This window comes from Danio aesculapii, chromosome 12, assembly GCF_903798145.1.
Source record: "Danio aesculapii chromosome 12, fDanAes4.1, whole genome shotgun sequence".
Classification (NCBI taxonomy): Eukaryota; Metazoa; Chordata; class Actinopteri; order Cypriniformes; family Danionidae; genus Danio; species Danio aesculapii.
This window is the reverse complement of record NC_079446.1, coordinates 28,212,685-28,227,790: the sequence shown is the minus strand read 5'-3', so window position 1 is coordinate 28,227,790 and position 15,106 is coordinate 28,212,685. Positions and strand designations below refer to the sequence as shown.

General features: G+C 35.8%; 1 protein-coding gene across 1 annotated transcript; it reads left to right on the top strand.

Annotated features, from left to right (window-relative positions):
• Positions 1-3,638: 3,638 nt before the first annotated feature.
• On the top strand, positions 3,639-13,769 carry hexdc (hexosaminidase (glycosyl hydrolase family 20, catalytic domain) containing). The gene is made up of 12 exons (XM_056469889.1): positions 3,639-3,920; positions 4,004-4,119; positions 4,203-4,290; positions 7,096-7,260; positions 7,406-7,589; positions 9,063-9,134; positions 9,214-9,412; positions 9,502-9,584; positions 12,415-12,487; positions 12,605-12,715; positions 12,800-12,889; positions 13,046-13,769. Exons 1-12 carry the CDS (start codon positions 3,837-3,839, stop codon positions 13,221-13,223), a joined length of 1,443 nt encoding a protein of 480 aa, XP_056325864.1. The 5' UTR covers positions 3,639-3,836; the 3' UTR covers positions 13,224-13,769.
• The last annotated feature ends 1,337 nt before the right edge of the window (positions 13,770-15,106 follow it).

Below are 15,106 nucleotides of genomic sequence, written 5' to 3'. Positions count from 1 at the left end.
GCGTCACTGCGCGCTCCCGCCTGTCCTGTGTGAAGCTCTGCTGGACTGCTGATGCTCCTGTGTTACCGCATCGGGCCCCCTCGTGGTGTTGCAAGGCTCTTGATGCCCTATCTGCTCAGTGGAAAGCAGGCAGAGGCGTTTGCGTGGTTCTGCATGCATAACTTTGTGTCACTGGACTTTATTATACACTAAACCTTTATTTTATGTTTTCTATAGCATTAAGCAACGTGTATTACAATAATACATAAAAACCTTTCAGCAAACAAAACAGTTTTATTTATAGTTTTATCTTGCCATCAAAATCTTTTTCTGAAACTGACAGAAATTGATGGGTTTGTGGTAAGAAAATGATTTAAAATTTGGGTTTTAGTGTCACCCGGTGGCTGTTTTTGGTACAATGCATAAACAAAATCTCAGAAAAGCTTTTGTGATATCAATTTCAAATTTGGAACATAACTTGGTTATACGTATGACTGTAATTAATTAATTAATTAATTCATTCATTCATTCATTCATTCATTCATTCATTCATTTATTCGTTTACTTTTCAGCTTAGTCCCTTTATTAATCAGTGGATGCCACAGTGGAATGAACTTATCCTGCACATGTTTTATGCAGCGGATGCCCTTCCAGCTGCAACCCAACACTGGGAAACACCTATACACACTCTTTCACACATACACTCATACACTACGGCCAGTTTAGCTTACCCAATTCACCTACAGCGCATGTCTTTGGACTGTGGGGGAAACCGGAGGATCTGGAGGAAACCCACGCGAACCAACGAACTCCTTGCAGTGAGGAGATAGTGCTACCCACTGCGCCACTGTGACGCCCATGGCTGTAATTTTAGAGCAAATTTAGATGACATGTTTAGTACATGTAGTAGGTTTAGTACCCTTTATTTACAGTAAACATAATCAATTCTCTTTTTACATTTTTATCATTATGCTCAGCAAAACCTTTCAACAAAACAACAACCCAGTTTTCTTCTTTCTAGTTTTACAGTAAAACAAACAATCAAACAATAAACACAGTTCAAGGTTTTATTAATCAAGGTTTGTTAATGAAAAAAATGTATACCACGTACTGAGTGTTTGAGCCTTTTGAAAGCACTCATCAATTACAACAATTTAAGTCTGGATATAGTGCATTCCCACATCTTGAGGAGAGCAGTTAAGGGGTTAAGTATTTTTTATTAATATACAACTAGATTGAAGACACATCTCTTTGCATTAGCATACACAAATGCTTTTGAAATCAAAATCCTCTAAAGGATTGTTATATGCTGCATTAATTAGGGCAACCAGAGCAGGAATCTTGCTTATGTTAGTCTGTTTTTTATTATCCCAAGGTTTCCATAATCCTTGACCAGGCCGTATCCTGAGCAGGTGCTGTGGTGGGCATGAGTGGAGAGCATGAGACTGATTTTGGCTTGAAAACAAGGAGAGAATGAGGAGAAATGGTCGTGGTCAACTGAGCCTGGATTCTCTCAAGGTTTTTTCTTTCACGTTCGTCAAGTGGTAAAGTTTGTTCCTCACCACTGTCGCCACTTGCTTGCTTGGTTTGGGACTTGTGGAGCTGTGCATTGATGCGTATCTTTCAGCATTCATTAATTTTCATTTTCTTTTCCTTTTATTAATCTGGGGTCGCCACAGTGGAAGGAACCGCCAACTTATCCAGCATATGTTTTAGGCAACGGATGACCTTCCAGCTGCAACCCATCACTGAGAAACATCCATACACTATATGGACAATTTTAGCTTACCCAATTCACCTGTACCACATGTCTTTGGACTGTGGGGAAAACTGGAGCACCCGGAGGAAACCCACGCGAACATGGGGAGAACATGCAAACTCCACACAGAAATGCCAACTGACCCAGCAAAGGCTCGAACCAGCGACCTTCTTGCTGTGAGGTGATTGTGCTTCCCACTGCACCACTGTGCTGCCCTGGACTTTCAGCAGTGAAAATTAAACCACACTGAAATTAACTAAACTAAACTTCTATTCTGAAAACTGGACTGACAAAGTTTCAATCTACTAGAACTTCTGTGTTAAGTTGCTTTGACACAACTTACATTGTAAAAGCACAATAGAAATGTAGATAAAGTTATACACCATTATTAATAGCAATTGTTTATATATTTTCAGTGGTTTGTCTCTATGTTTGTGTAAACATTTGAGCCTATTAATACTTTGAAACTGAATTAATAACTAAATTAACAAGACTGTGTTTTTCATTCATTAATTTATTAAGGGGTCATTGCTATCTAGTTTATATAAACACAGGATAAAATTATAACTATTGTCTGAGTTATATCTACTAAAATTGAAGTATGTCTATTATTTCCAACATTAACTGCCTGCTCTACTAAATGGCTTACAATTTGTTGACTGTTTTAAAGAATTACTGTTTCAAATAATGGCTCACACACAGGATTGTTGGTTTACAAAAAAATCAAACAAACATTCTGTTGCACTACACTTGATGAATTTGATTTTATTGTAAAATGCAAGAGAGCATGTTAAATGAGAATCTGAATATTTTATGGAATACTTCAAAAAATAAAGATGATTTAGTATTCAGAAATGTTTCGTTTTGATTATGTTTTTAAATAAATTGGTCTTACACTTCATATTTTCAGATTTTTCGCAGTATATGTATTCATTCTGGTACTTTTTACCATAAACCGACATATCAACCATGTGGTAGAGGCTGATATTTTAGAAATTATGGGATGTGTTGAAAAGAAAATGCATTAAGTGTGTTAACTAGCGACATTAGGAGCTAACAAATACAATCCAAAATATTTTTTTTATTGGTGGGGTAGTTAAATGTTTTAAAAAAGCATTTATATCCAGCAGCAGTTTAACATTAAGTGACACTATAATCATGAACAAATATAAAAGTTGTCTTGCATGTATTTGAAGTTAAATTTGCTTTATGAATCATACTTGAATTCACAACCAAGGCGCACATTGAAAAAATGTCCACCAGGGTGTGACATTTGTCAGCTGTAAAATGCTCTTGCCAGAGATTCAAGCATTCATTCATTCATTTATTCATTCATTTTCCTTTGTCTTAGTCTCTTTATTCATCAGGGGTCGCCCAAGTGGAATGAATGTTCTTATGTTTTACACAGCGAATGTCCTCCCAGCTACAACCATCACTGGGAAAAGATTCAAGCATATCTTAAATAATTATTCTTGCACAGTGGGTTTGATTAAATTAAAAGCCTACATTTGCCAGTTACCTGAACATTCACCTTGAAGATAAAGAATAAAAACAACAAAAATATTTTAATCGCTATTCAGTTATGCTTGTTGTTGACAAGTCTGACTTTACATAGTTTACTTAAAATGAATTAAAATACTACCTTTGAATTGAACTTTGATCAGAGGTATTAAAGTAAAAAAGAGAATATTTTTAAAATACACATATTTTTATTTGAAAGCATTTTATTCACTTTTATTTTAAAATAATAGATAACAGTTCACAACTTCCGGTTCTAAACGGACATAAATGCGCCTGTAGTCCTACATCTGAACTCCTTAACGTTCAAAAATGCACAAAAAACTACAATGGCCATCGTGCTTTTCAGAAGGCGTTTAAAAGGTTGCTGCGCAGTGTGCTGTGCGGTAAAGGATGGTAAACAGAGGTTCGTTGACATGATTAAATGAAAGTACGTTTTTAGCTGGAGGTAATTAAAAACAGTATCATTACTGTTCAAATTACCAAAAACAAAATGGTGATAGCTTAAAGTATATCACCTCAGCAATGTAAATATAGTGTCAACATATATTTAAGTCGTTTGCATTTGGCATCACCTGCAATGGACCTGTCATCGCGCACTTGCAAAAAGTTTGTCCATTTGGACCTGAAAGGGGCTCCTCCTAGAATTGGCTACTTCATTGAGGTACTGCTTAAACACGCACGGTCTACATGTTTTCTTTAAATCTGAATAAAGAATCTTTAAATGTGAACTCGATGTGTCTTCAGTTGATCCAGTTATTTGCTGATCTCGGTGCCAATGGGTTGCTCATTGAATATGAGGATATGTTTCCTTATGAGGGAGAGCTGCAAGTTCTTCAGTCTAACGCTCAGCCTCCATACAGGTGATATATGTATTTCAATAATATTTTAGCATTTGTTGATTTGTTTGAGACATTAAATGACAAAATACCTAATATCCAAACAGCCGAGAGGAGATTGCGTCTATACAGGATGCTGCCAGTAGCAGAGGGCTGGAGATCATTCCTCTGGTGCAGACGTTTGGACACTTGGAAGTAACTATTAAACTGATATTTGTTATTAACAAGGAATTGCTAATTTAATGTCAAATTGCCATGAAAAAAACATGAATGTGCAGACACACACACAGACACAGATTACAGTTTCTCCTGCTTACTAAAGCTGCATTCATTCATTCATTCATTCATTCATTCATTCATTCATTTTCTTTTCGGCTTAATCCCTTTTGTAATCTGGGGTCACCACAGCGGAATGAACCGCCAACTTATCCAGCATATGTTTTACGCAGCAGATGCTCTTCCAACGGCAAACCCATCACTGGGAAACACCCATACACACTCATTTACACACACTATGGACAATTTTAGCTTACCCAGTTCACCTATAGCACATGTCTTTGGACTTGTGGGGGAAACCGGAGTACCCGGAGGAAAGCCGCGCGAACATGGGGAGAACATACAAACTCCACATAGAAATGCCAACTGACCCAGCTGAGACTGAACCAGTGACCTTCTTGTTGTGAGGAGATACAGTGCTACCCACTGTGCCACCGTGTCAAGCTGCATTTACTGAATTTATATTATACATGTAATTTATTTCCTTGAATCTATTCATTCATAATTCCTGTCTTCACTGTCACCCTATTCTTCAGAACTCATTAGAATACAATTTGCTGATTAATTATTATTTGTGCTCAATAATGCTAATTATTAACAATGCTTATATTTGTTTCTGAAATGTATTTTTGAGCCTTATTTTATCTATTTATATTCAGAATTTAAAAAGAGCTGAAGAGAACATGCATTATAATATACAGTACTTTTATGCATATACATTAAGACTGGAATAATGGCTAATAAACTGTTGAGGGACTGACAGTTTTAACTAAAAACTGACCAGTCTGTCAGGTGAAAAAAAGTTGGAGTCAAAGATTCAATCAGGGAAATTTTAATAAGGATAGTTTGCAGTTTTATCAGCTAAAACACAGATATACTTTTTCACAGATAGAAAATTTCCACGTGTGCGTACAATTCTGAACAATATCTCCAGTGATTACCAAACGTCAGACAGCCAGTAGGCTATTCAGAGCTGACCCCAGACCTCTAAGAATGATCCACTAAAGAATAGAACACACAAAGTACAAACTGTTTTATAGTCAAGGCTGTGTTTTGTTCTCTCAGACATCTTATCAAAACTGATGGAATGTACATCCAAACTTGCAGCTTGCTAAAACACAGAAAGTATATCTTGTATACAAAGGAATTTACTTTAAATGATTAACACGTAAAATGTCAAATAACTCAGGAAACAGTTGTTTCCAATCAATCAAACGTTTAGTTCAGGGGTGCCCAAACGTTTTCTTATGAACGGCCAAAAAGCAAACTTGATTGAGGCTAGGGCCAGAAGTAAATATAGTTGCCATGAGTAATTTATTTAGTGAAGTTTATTTATAAACTAATTTCGAGAGGATCACATGCTTATGATTGACCACGGCTGGTCCCGCATTAGCTAACACATGATTTACCAATCAGATGAATTCAAACTCTCTATAAATAACCAGATTTTCTTATCTTAGCTATCTTCATCTTGAAGAATCCCCCATCCACCCCCACTCTTCCCTAGATTAATCCAGGACAGGGTGACATGGTGGCTCAGTGGTAACCACTGTTGCCTCACAGAACGTCACCGGTTTGAGTTCCAGTTGGGCCAGTTGGCGTTTCTGTGTTGAGTTGACATGTTCTCCCCGTGTTCACGTGGGTTTCCACAGTTTCCGGGTGCTTCGATTTCCTTCCACAGTCCGAAGACTCTGATTTAGGTGAATTTAATAAACCAAATTGGCACCATAATATGAGCATTTAGTACAAAGCTTTTAATGCACAAACTGTAATCAAAGAACAGGCCGTAAGAATGAGTTCAGGGGAGTTCTTGAGTCCTACCTGAGCTCAGACTCTCTTGTGGGACAGCATGTCAAACACACTCTTTATAATAAATCATCAGCTACGTGTGAACTCTTTAAATAATAATATATCAAAATAACTAGAAAACATTGCTTTTATAGTAATTAATACAGCATCACTTTTTTCATTTTATAATGAACATTACAGCAAAAACAATCTCATTTATTACAGAATGGCATTACACTAGTTTTTGCCTTGGATTACTCACCGATGTCTTCTGCATAGTCGTCAAGTGACATTATTTACATTTAAAAACATCTACAACATGTCATTGAAACATTTTATTTCATTTTGTTTTTTTGTAGCTCATCAATAAAACAAACAAACAAACAAACAAAAAAAGGTTACGTCAAATTAGAAATGGCGATCTCTTTCAAAGGCATTCGCCTCAACCTTCTCCATCCTTCTCATTCTCTTCTCAGATGGCATGGTAGGCCAACCATCATGGTAGGCCAAATCAAAGGTTACAATGGGCCAACTTTAGCCCACAGGCCCTACTTTGGGCATCTCTGGTCTAGTTCCACATGAGAGGTTTCCGTGACCTCTTGAATTGGCCAGAAGATCCTGAGGAAACAAATCATTTGGCATACAGAAAACTCAATGACACATCTTTCCAGTCTGACTCTGAAATGGGATGACACTAAGGCCCTTAAACATTCAACTCTATTAATAATCATAAAGACATAAGCAAGGATATGCGTTACTCCTTCCTGGAGCAGACATATATCAGAATATCCACTATATCAAAACATTCAGCTTTGAATGACAGAAATAAAATACATTTTTAAAATGTATTCATACTGAAAACAATAATTTTAAGTTCACTGAGTATATAAAATATGGATTTTCAAACTCTTTGATATGAATAAAAATGTTCTTCAGTTTGTCCTGAAGCATGAGGTGTTCAGAGATCTGCGGGAAGTGGACTGCTGTCTGGGCACCCTAAACCCAAACTGTGATCGAGGAGTCAAGCTGGTCCAAGAGATGCTAAAGCAAGTCATGAAGCTCCACCCTAATAGTACCAGCCTGCACATTGGAGCTGATGAGGTATAATACATAGAACAACCCTTCATGAATAATGTGTGACTCCTTAATAAACTGCTTCCTCAGATCTTAAAAAAAACATGTTTGGCATTGAAGTTGATGGTCCTGGTTTAACATTTGTCTTGACCAAATAACATGCTGTTCATAGGTGTACATGCTCGGTCTCGGTGATGAATCCAAACAATGGTTAACTGCTCCAGGTCGAAATGTTCACCAGCTGTTCCTCGGTCATGTCCTTAAAGTGGCAAAGAGCATTCAGGAGAGCTTGCCCAAACTTAAATTGATTATGTGGGATGATATGCTGAGATCCATGACCTCTGATACTATCAAAGGTGAGCAGTTCTTGATTTGGTTGTGTGCAATGGTGCATTCATTCATCAGTGTCATGTAAATTCTTATGATTTAAAGAATTGTTTATTCACAAATGCAACTTATATTGCTCTTTTTTTATTTTTGTCATTTGTATTTTTGGGTAACTGTAAATGAAATAATTAAAATTACATTGAATTTTTGAAGATTTTTTAGCAGGTGGTTCTGAACCTTAACCCTATGTTGTGTTAAGGGGTGTGGGGGGGTGTTGGGGGTTGTTGGAGGGGGTCTCGTCTTCCTTTTTTTTGTCCTCGGCTGATCACATGCCTGGTTATAATATGTTGATATGTAACTACAAATAGGTGATAGATGTAAAACCTCTGGGTATTTACATTTATGCATTTCGCAAATTTGTTTAAAGGACTATACTGTGTTGAAGGGGTAACATTTTTAAACATCATTTTATGCTTCATATTGGTGTTGCTAGCAGTATGTTCTACTGCTTGAGCTTCGCTAAAAAAAGAGAAATAAATGAAGTTTTTGAAGTCAGAATTATTAGCCCCCCTTTAATTTTTTTTTCTTTTTCAAATATTTATTTTTCTTCAAAACTGTTATTTAATCGCTATTTCCACACGAGAAACTCACCTATGACATACATCAAAAGTCTGATTACTTTTGGCAGCTATGGACACCTTTTTGGCATTACATTAATAATTTCTCCTGATTTTCTATTCTATGGTGCATATTTAACTCCTAGCCTGACTGTATTGTCCTTTTACTTGTTTGTATATTTTTTATTATTTCCTACTGTATAGCTGAGACTGTATTTGTGTGTGCTGATGTATTAAAATAACCAACGATTAATTAAAAAATATTTATATTATTAAACAGTTTTTGGCCAAGAAAATTGTAAAAAAAATTAATACATTATTATTATTATTATTATTATTATTAGCATTAAAAAAAATTATTATAATTCTTTTGGGGCACAAAAGTCTTGTAATAATCCCCAGAAATACTTCTGGGGCTTTCCGTATAGTATTACAAGAGTGTCCTGTAAAGTTTTTTTTTTTTTTGGTGATTTGTATTGAATGAAGGTCAGTTTGACCTGCATCCTAAAAGTTGTTCCCAGAATTTAAACTGGTAAATATTTCATTCTGACATTTTAATAACTGTTATAAACAATTTGTTAAATGTTAATTTAAACAAGTTGTTTTCCTGATAACAAACTTAGGTTCTTGGTGTTGCTAAGACAAAAAAAAAACAATCCTTTAAACTGCAGTTGCTTTTAACTTGTTTATGATATTTTCACCTCTTTCCCTTTAATATGCTAAAGGTTAACACCCTTGTCTTCACTGGCTAAATGCCTCACATAAATATTCCACATCCTTTAAATATTGCTATGGATAAATATATTACTGTTTTGCATATTTTAATTCATAACAATATTGTTTGCATTATACTAACCTTAATTCCTATTCATGATCTTGTTCTAGAAAGTGGCCTTGTTGGATTAGTGCAGCCAATGTTGTGGGATTACAGCCCTACTTTGGATGTCAATAACGCTGGTACTGCATGTTTGAAATCACACATTTTTAATGATTTGTTGATGTAAATGCTTGACCATTGTACATGTACTCTTTCTAGTTGCGCTGATGGAACTATACAAGTCTGCTGGTATGTCACAGCAATGGGCCGCCAGCTCTTTTAAAGGCTCGACCACCGTCCACACCTGCGTAACTGGGACTCAGAGACATGTGGACAACCATCTACAGTGGCTTAATGTGGCATCCAACTTGTCAGCTGGCATCAAACTACAGGGAATTGCTCTGACTGGATGGCAAAGGTTTGGAGGTGTTCTAACTCACTTTAAAACTGCAATCTTCCAATTGGGCAAAATAATAACTTGTATAGGTTTCTTTTTTGCCTTTAAAGGTATGACCACCTGTCCGTTTTGTGTGAGCTGATGCCTTTGGGTTTGCCCTCTTTGGCATCGTGTTTGCAAACTCTTCAGCACGGTCAGTCTCCTTGATTTAAATATAGATTTCTTTTAAAGACTTTGTTCATCCATAAATGAAAATTCTGTTATTAATTACTCACCCTGATATCCTTCTAATCCTGTGATTCATTCATTTGTCCTCGAAAAAGAAATTAAGATATTTTAGATTAAATCAGAGATCTCTCTGACCCTTCATAAACAGAAATGACCCTGAGATCAGGCCTTGGGATGGGCATCCCCAGGTGGAAATAGAAAGCAAAGAAAATAATTAGTGTCCTAATCATCCCAGTCTTTGTAGGATTTAATATGGAGTTGGTCCACCCTTTGTAGCTTTAACAGATTCAACTCTTAAGGGAAGGCTTTCCACAAGGTCTAGGAGTGTGTTTATTGGAATTTTTGACTTTTCGTCTAGAAGCCCATTTGTGAGGTCAGGCACTCTTGCTGGAATAGAAGGACTGGATTGCAGTTTCCAATCCAATTTACCTCAAAGGTGTTTAGTCGGTTTAAAGTCAGGACTCTGTGCAGGCCAGTCAAGTTTCTCCACACCAAACTTGGTCGTCCATATCTTTACGGAAATTGATTTGTGCACTGGTGTGTAGTCATGTTGGAGCAAGAAGGGACCATCCTCCAAATTTGTCCAAAATGTTTTGGTACAATTTCCCAGATCTTTCAGACCCTTCATAGACAGAAATGGCCCTGAGACGTACAAAGATTCAAAAACTTTGTTAAAAAATTCCATGTGACTTCAGTGGTTCAACTTTATTTGTTGTGAACTACTAATTAATTTTTGTTAGTGAAAAAATGTAGTTTTAGCTGTGAATTTTAGACAAAATATAATGTTGGATTTTGGATGTTTATTTTGTTCTTTTTTTTCATATCACTAGCCAGGTTTCCACCCTGACATGAAGCAAATCATGTCAAAGATCTCAAATGCAAATTTAAAAAGTGTCTTTTTATCAAGTTGTTAGAGTGGCTCACTATAGTATTGGTAACCTAGTAACCAACAGTAAACAAGGCAAGCATAATAGACACAGCTGATTTATCACATGGGTGTCATGTTTACTACATCAGAGTTTATTTCCACAAATGCGTTTCTATTTCACGTTCTTCACGTTGTTCTTTTTTGCACAACATCAAAACTTCCTTAAGCGAGCGTAAAAACACTGAAATTCAGGCAGTAATGGGCATTGCTTATCCACAGTGTTGGGGGGTAAAACGGTTTAAGTAATGCATGTTATGTAATTATATTACTTTTTCAAAGTAACGAGTAATATAACGCATTAATTTTAAAAATAAGTCATATTATTTGAGTTCCTTTTTAAAAAATGTAACGCGAGTTACTTTTTACCTTGCTTGATTGGCTTTTGCAAAATTTATTGCGAAATAAAAATGACCTTAGTCAGGTTAGCTCACACACTCAATGAGAGTGCGTGCTGCGAGGAAACAGACAGTCGACTCGCACTCATCATCATCAGGTCTCTTTTTTTCACAGAAGATGAGTAAGTGTACTGTTCTTGCAACTGAGTAGCTCAGTATATTGGTTTATTTTGAGTCAGAGAGGGTATTCAGTATGTTAATACTGATAATGCAAACCGTTTCACGACAACTCTGTTCAATTTAATGAACTGGTTTGACCAGTTCACTTAGAAGATCCAGTTAAAACAAACAATTCATTTGAAAATGTCCCGCCATTACTACAGACAATCAGAAACAGAAACAATGGCAGGCCGGAGACTTACATTTTTGCAATGAATTCTAGTTAACTTATTGAAGAAAAGAAGTGGATTGTTGTTAAGGGTAGATTATGTGTAAGTAAAACTTCAGGAAACACGACATAAAAAAAGAACAAAACTGGATGCAAAGCACTACACCTGCACCCCACCTTCAGCTATGATTGACATCAGTTCACATTCTCTAGGTAAAACAATTAATTCGACTAAACTAAAAAAAGAAGCAACTTCCTTTTGTAATATAGTACGATTTTTTTCTCTTTTGGGAAACGATTTACACATTTGTTAAGGCCATGTGAAGCAATTTATTCAATGTATAAAGCTCAAAGATTTATTTTGATTTGGGGATTTTTTATCGTCTTACTGTTCATTTTGTTATTAAATATTTTAGAGGTTTAAAATCAGTTTTTGCCTTAATATAAATTATTTCATGTTAGTTCTCTTAGGCTTTATTGCAACCTTTATCTCAATGGAGAGTGAATTACCTTAACTAACAATACAAAACATTCAAAGGTAGCAAACACATTACTTTACATGCTTTCATTAAGCTGTATATACAGCATGTGGGCTCAGAATGTTCTCAAAATAGAATTTTATCCTACTTTTGTCCTACGTATGTTATATAGGGGGCTGTTAAATGCTGAGCTTCTCTATAAAAAAGTTGTAAAAACACTTGCAAGTTCTGAAAGAGGTCAAACCTAAGGTAAGGAAAAGTAACGCAAAAGTAACTTAAAAGTAACAAAACGCATTACTTTACATAAAAAGTAATTAATTAACACAATTGGTTACTTTTTTTGGTGGGGAGTAACTCAATATTGTAATGCACTATACTTTCAAATGTAACTTTCCCCAACACTGCTTATCCATCACAGGGTGTAATGTGTAGACTAATCACAACGGACTAAACCATGTAATCAGTCAGAGAAGAGTACACTTTCGACAAGGAGATTTAACCATTTACTGTAAAACACTGTGAGAGGTGATACTGTAATGAATTTTTACCTTGAAATTTGTAAACCATTAGTAGGAGTACTCTGAAACAAAACCTGGAACCTTTAGATCTGCACAATGCAACACTTTAAGAATGCTAAATTGACTTTAGCTGTTCTTTCTTCACAGGTAGCTTTACTGAAGAGGCGCAAAAGAAGGTAGTTGAGGCACTTGGCACTGTGGAAGTAGGAGACACAGAAAGGTACATTCATAATTATGTCCTGAAAGAAGAAAGCATGCGAGTTAAAAACTAAAAAACCTCTTGGGTTACTTTAAAATAGACTCACTTACAAGATATTCTTTGGCCTCTGTGTCCCAGATTGCCTTCCAGGACGTCTTCTCCCTTTGCAGGGGTGAAACTAGCTGAACTCATAGTAAAGCTGACGTCTTTGCTGGAGTCTGCAGAACTGAGACATTTTCAGAACAACATGTAAGTTTATGGTTAACTGTTTTTTTTTTGTGACGTTATTGCTAACTTTTCACTAAACTGTACATTTATTTTTGCGCAATTTAGGTTTGTGAGAGGCTGGTTTACTTCTTACCACATTCAGAAGAAGACTGTTAACCCACTTATTGCACAACAGATCAGAACGCAAGCAAAAATGTAAGTCTTGTATTATAAATACAAAATACAAACAAATATAGTTAAATATAGTTGCTCTTGATGTTGGTTTGATGCATCACAGCCATATTCATGTGTATTTTTTATCAGGGTTCCTATGACGTAATATAACCTTTTTTTTTTTCTCTGGTCAAACAGTATTCTTGATGCTGTGGAGATCCAGGTGGGGGAGGTGAGGCCTGAAATGGGTCTGCTTTATTCGGACTCTACAGTCCAGGAATGGATGGATCAACATGTTACCCCAGTTGTGGAGCCGCTGCACAACCTGCTGAGAGACATTGAAAGAGTTTTACATGAAATGGGACTCTGTATTTAATCAGTATAACAAAAGTTGGACAAACTTGTTTGAAAACTTCCTATCCAGGTTGGATGTTTGCTTAAAGTATAATTTAAAGCAGATTTAAACAACTGAGATGGCTTGTTTTTGTGAATTACTATTCTTAAAAACAAAAATTGGATGTTTATAATATAAATGTAATATAACATTAAAGTTGTCAATTATTGTATCATTTTAAATGGTTATCAATCAATATGTGCATGAATTAAATTAAGTTCTGTGCAGTATAAACCATTTAAAACATTTGTTTACATTTTTGGTTTAGATATTTTTGATATTCAGTGTTTCAAACCAGAAAAACAACAATACACACCCCTGACCCATACCAATCCAACAGCGGGATAGCGCTTACATTAGCCAAAAATTAACAAATATACAATTGTACTGTAGGTTCAAATACTATGTGTATATATATATATATGTATATATGTATATATACATACATACAATATGTATAGCAAAAATCTAATTATTTGAGATTTTCCACATATTAAAGAAAAGGTTGTCACACCTTAAAGAACTTCCCCTCCGACTCTTTTTATGAAAACCTGATTTTTTTCCAAATAGAGACAAGACATAGCTTCTCTAATCCACTGAGCATGAGTGAGAGGACGAGAATCCTTTCTTTTTAGCAAAATATCTCTATGTGTCAATAAAGTCTTTGATGAAGACAACTGTATTTCCTCTGAGAGGTAACCCCAAACAGTGCCACCTGTGGATCTGGTTCTAGCTATATTAGCATCAGAAATGCTCCAAGTTAGGACATGTCCAGAGTGAAATAAAGTGCCTTCAGCACAATGATATTTATTGCAGAAAGAACTAGTTTTGTTTTCATTTTTAACAAATTGTTGAATTAATTAATCCTCCTTATATATTTAATGTTGTTTAAATACTACTATAGTAAGTCTTCATTTTAGTAATATTGCTTTCAATGTTTTTGCATAGCTACATTATATTGGCAAAAGCTTTGGGACAGCTGCCTTTAAAGGCACATGAGCTTGTAATGATTCAATTCAAGTTTATTTGTATAGCACTTTTCATAATAATAATGTTTCAAAGCAGCTTTACAAAAGGAGCACTAATTATTGCATTACACTCATAATCAAAAAAGTTAAGGTTATTAGTTACCATAACTTTATTAGGTACTAATATCTGTAACTAATTAAGTAGTAACTAATGATTTCTAACAGTTAAAGGTGTTATGTGTAAACAGTTAACCTGCAGTTAAATAGTATATAGATAATAGATAATACCTAATAGATAATAGATAATGTCTGTGTGTGTACAAGTTCAAGTTTAAGTGTTGTGCTTGAAGTCCTTGATAGTTGGCATCATCTCTTCACAGATCTTGGATCTCATCACAGTCTCTAGAGACCTCGGGATGGGCATCCCCAGGTGGAAATAGAAAGCAAAGAAAATAATTAGCGTCCCAATCATTTGTCTGTGTAGGATTTTATATGGAGTTGCCTCGCCTTTTGCAGCTTTACCAGATTCAACTAGGAGTGTTTAGTCTAGGAGTGTGTTAATTGGAATCTTTGACTTTTCTTCTAGAAGCTTATTAGTGAGGTCAGGCACTCATGTTTGACTAGAGGGCCTAGCTCGCAGCTTCCAATCTAATTGATCTCAAAGTTGTTCAGTCAGGTTGAGGTCAGGATTCAGGGCAGGCCAGTCAAGTTTCTCCACACTAAACTCGCTCATCCATGTCTTTATGGACTTTGATTTGTGCACTGGTGTGTAGTCATGTTGGAGCAGGAAGGGACCATCCTCCAAATTTGTCCAAAATGTCTTGGTACAATTTCCCCTGGCCACTGCTAAACTCAGACTCGTCTAGATCAGATTTCCAGCAGTTGCCAGGGGAATTG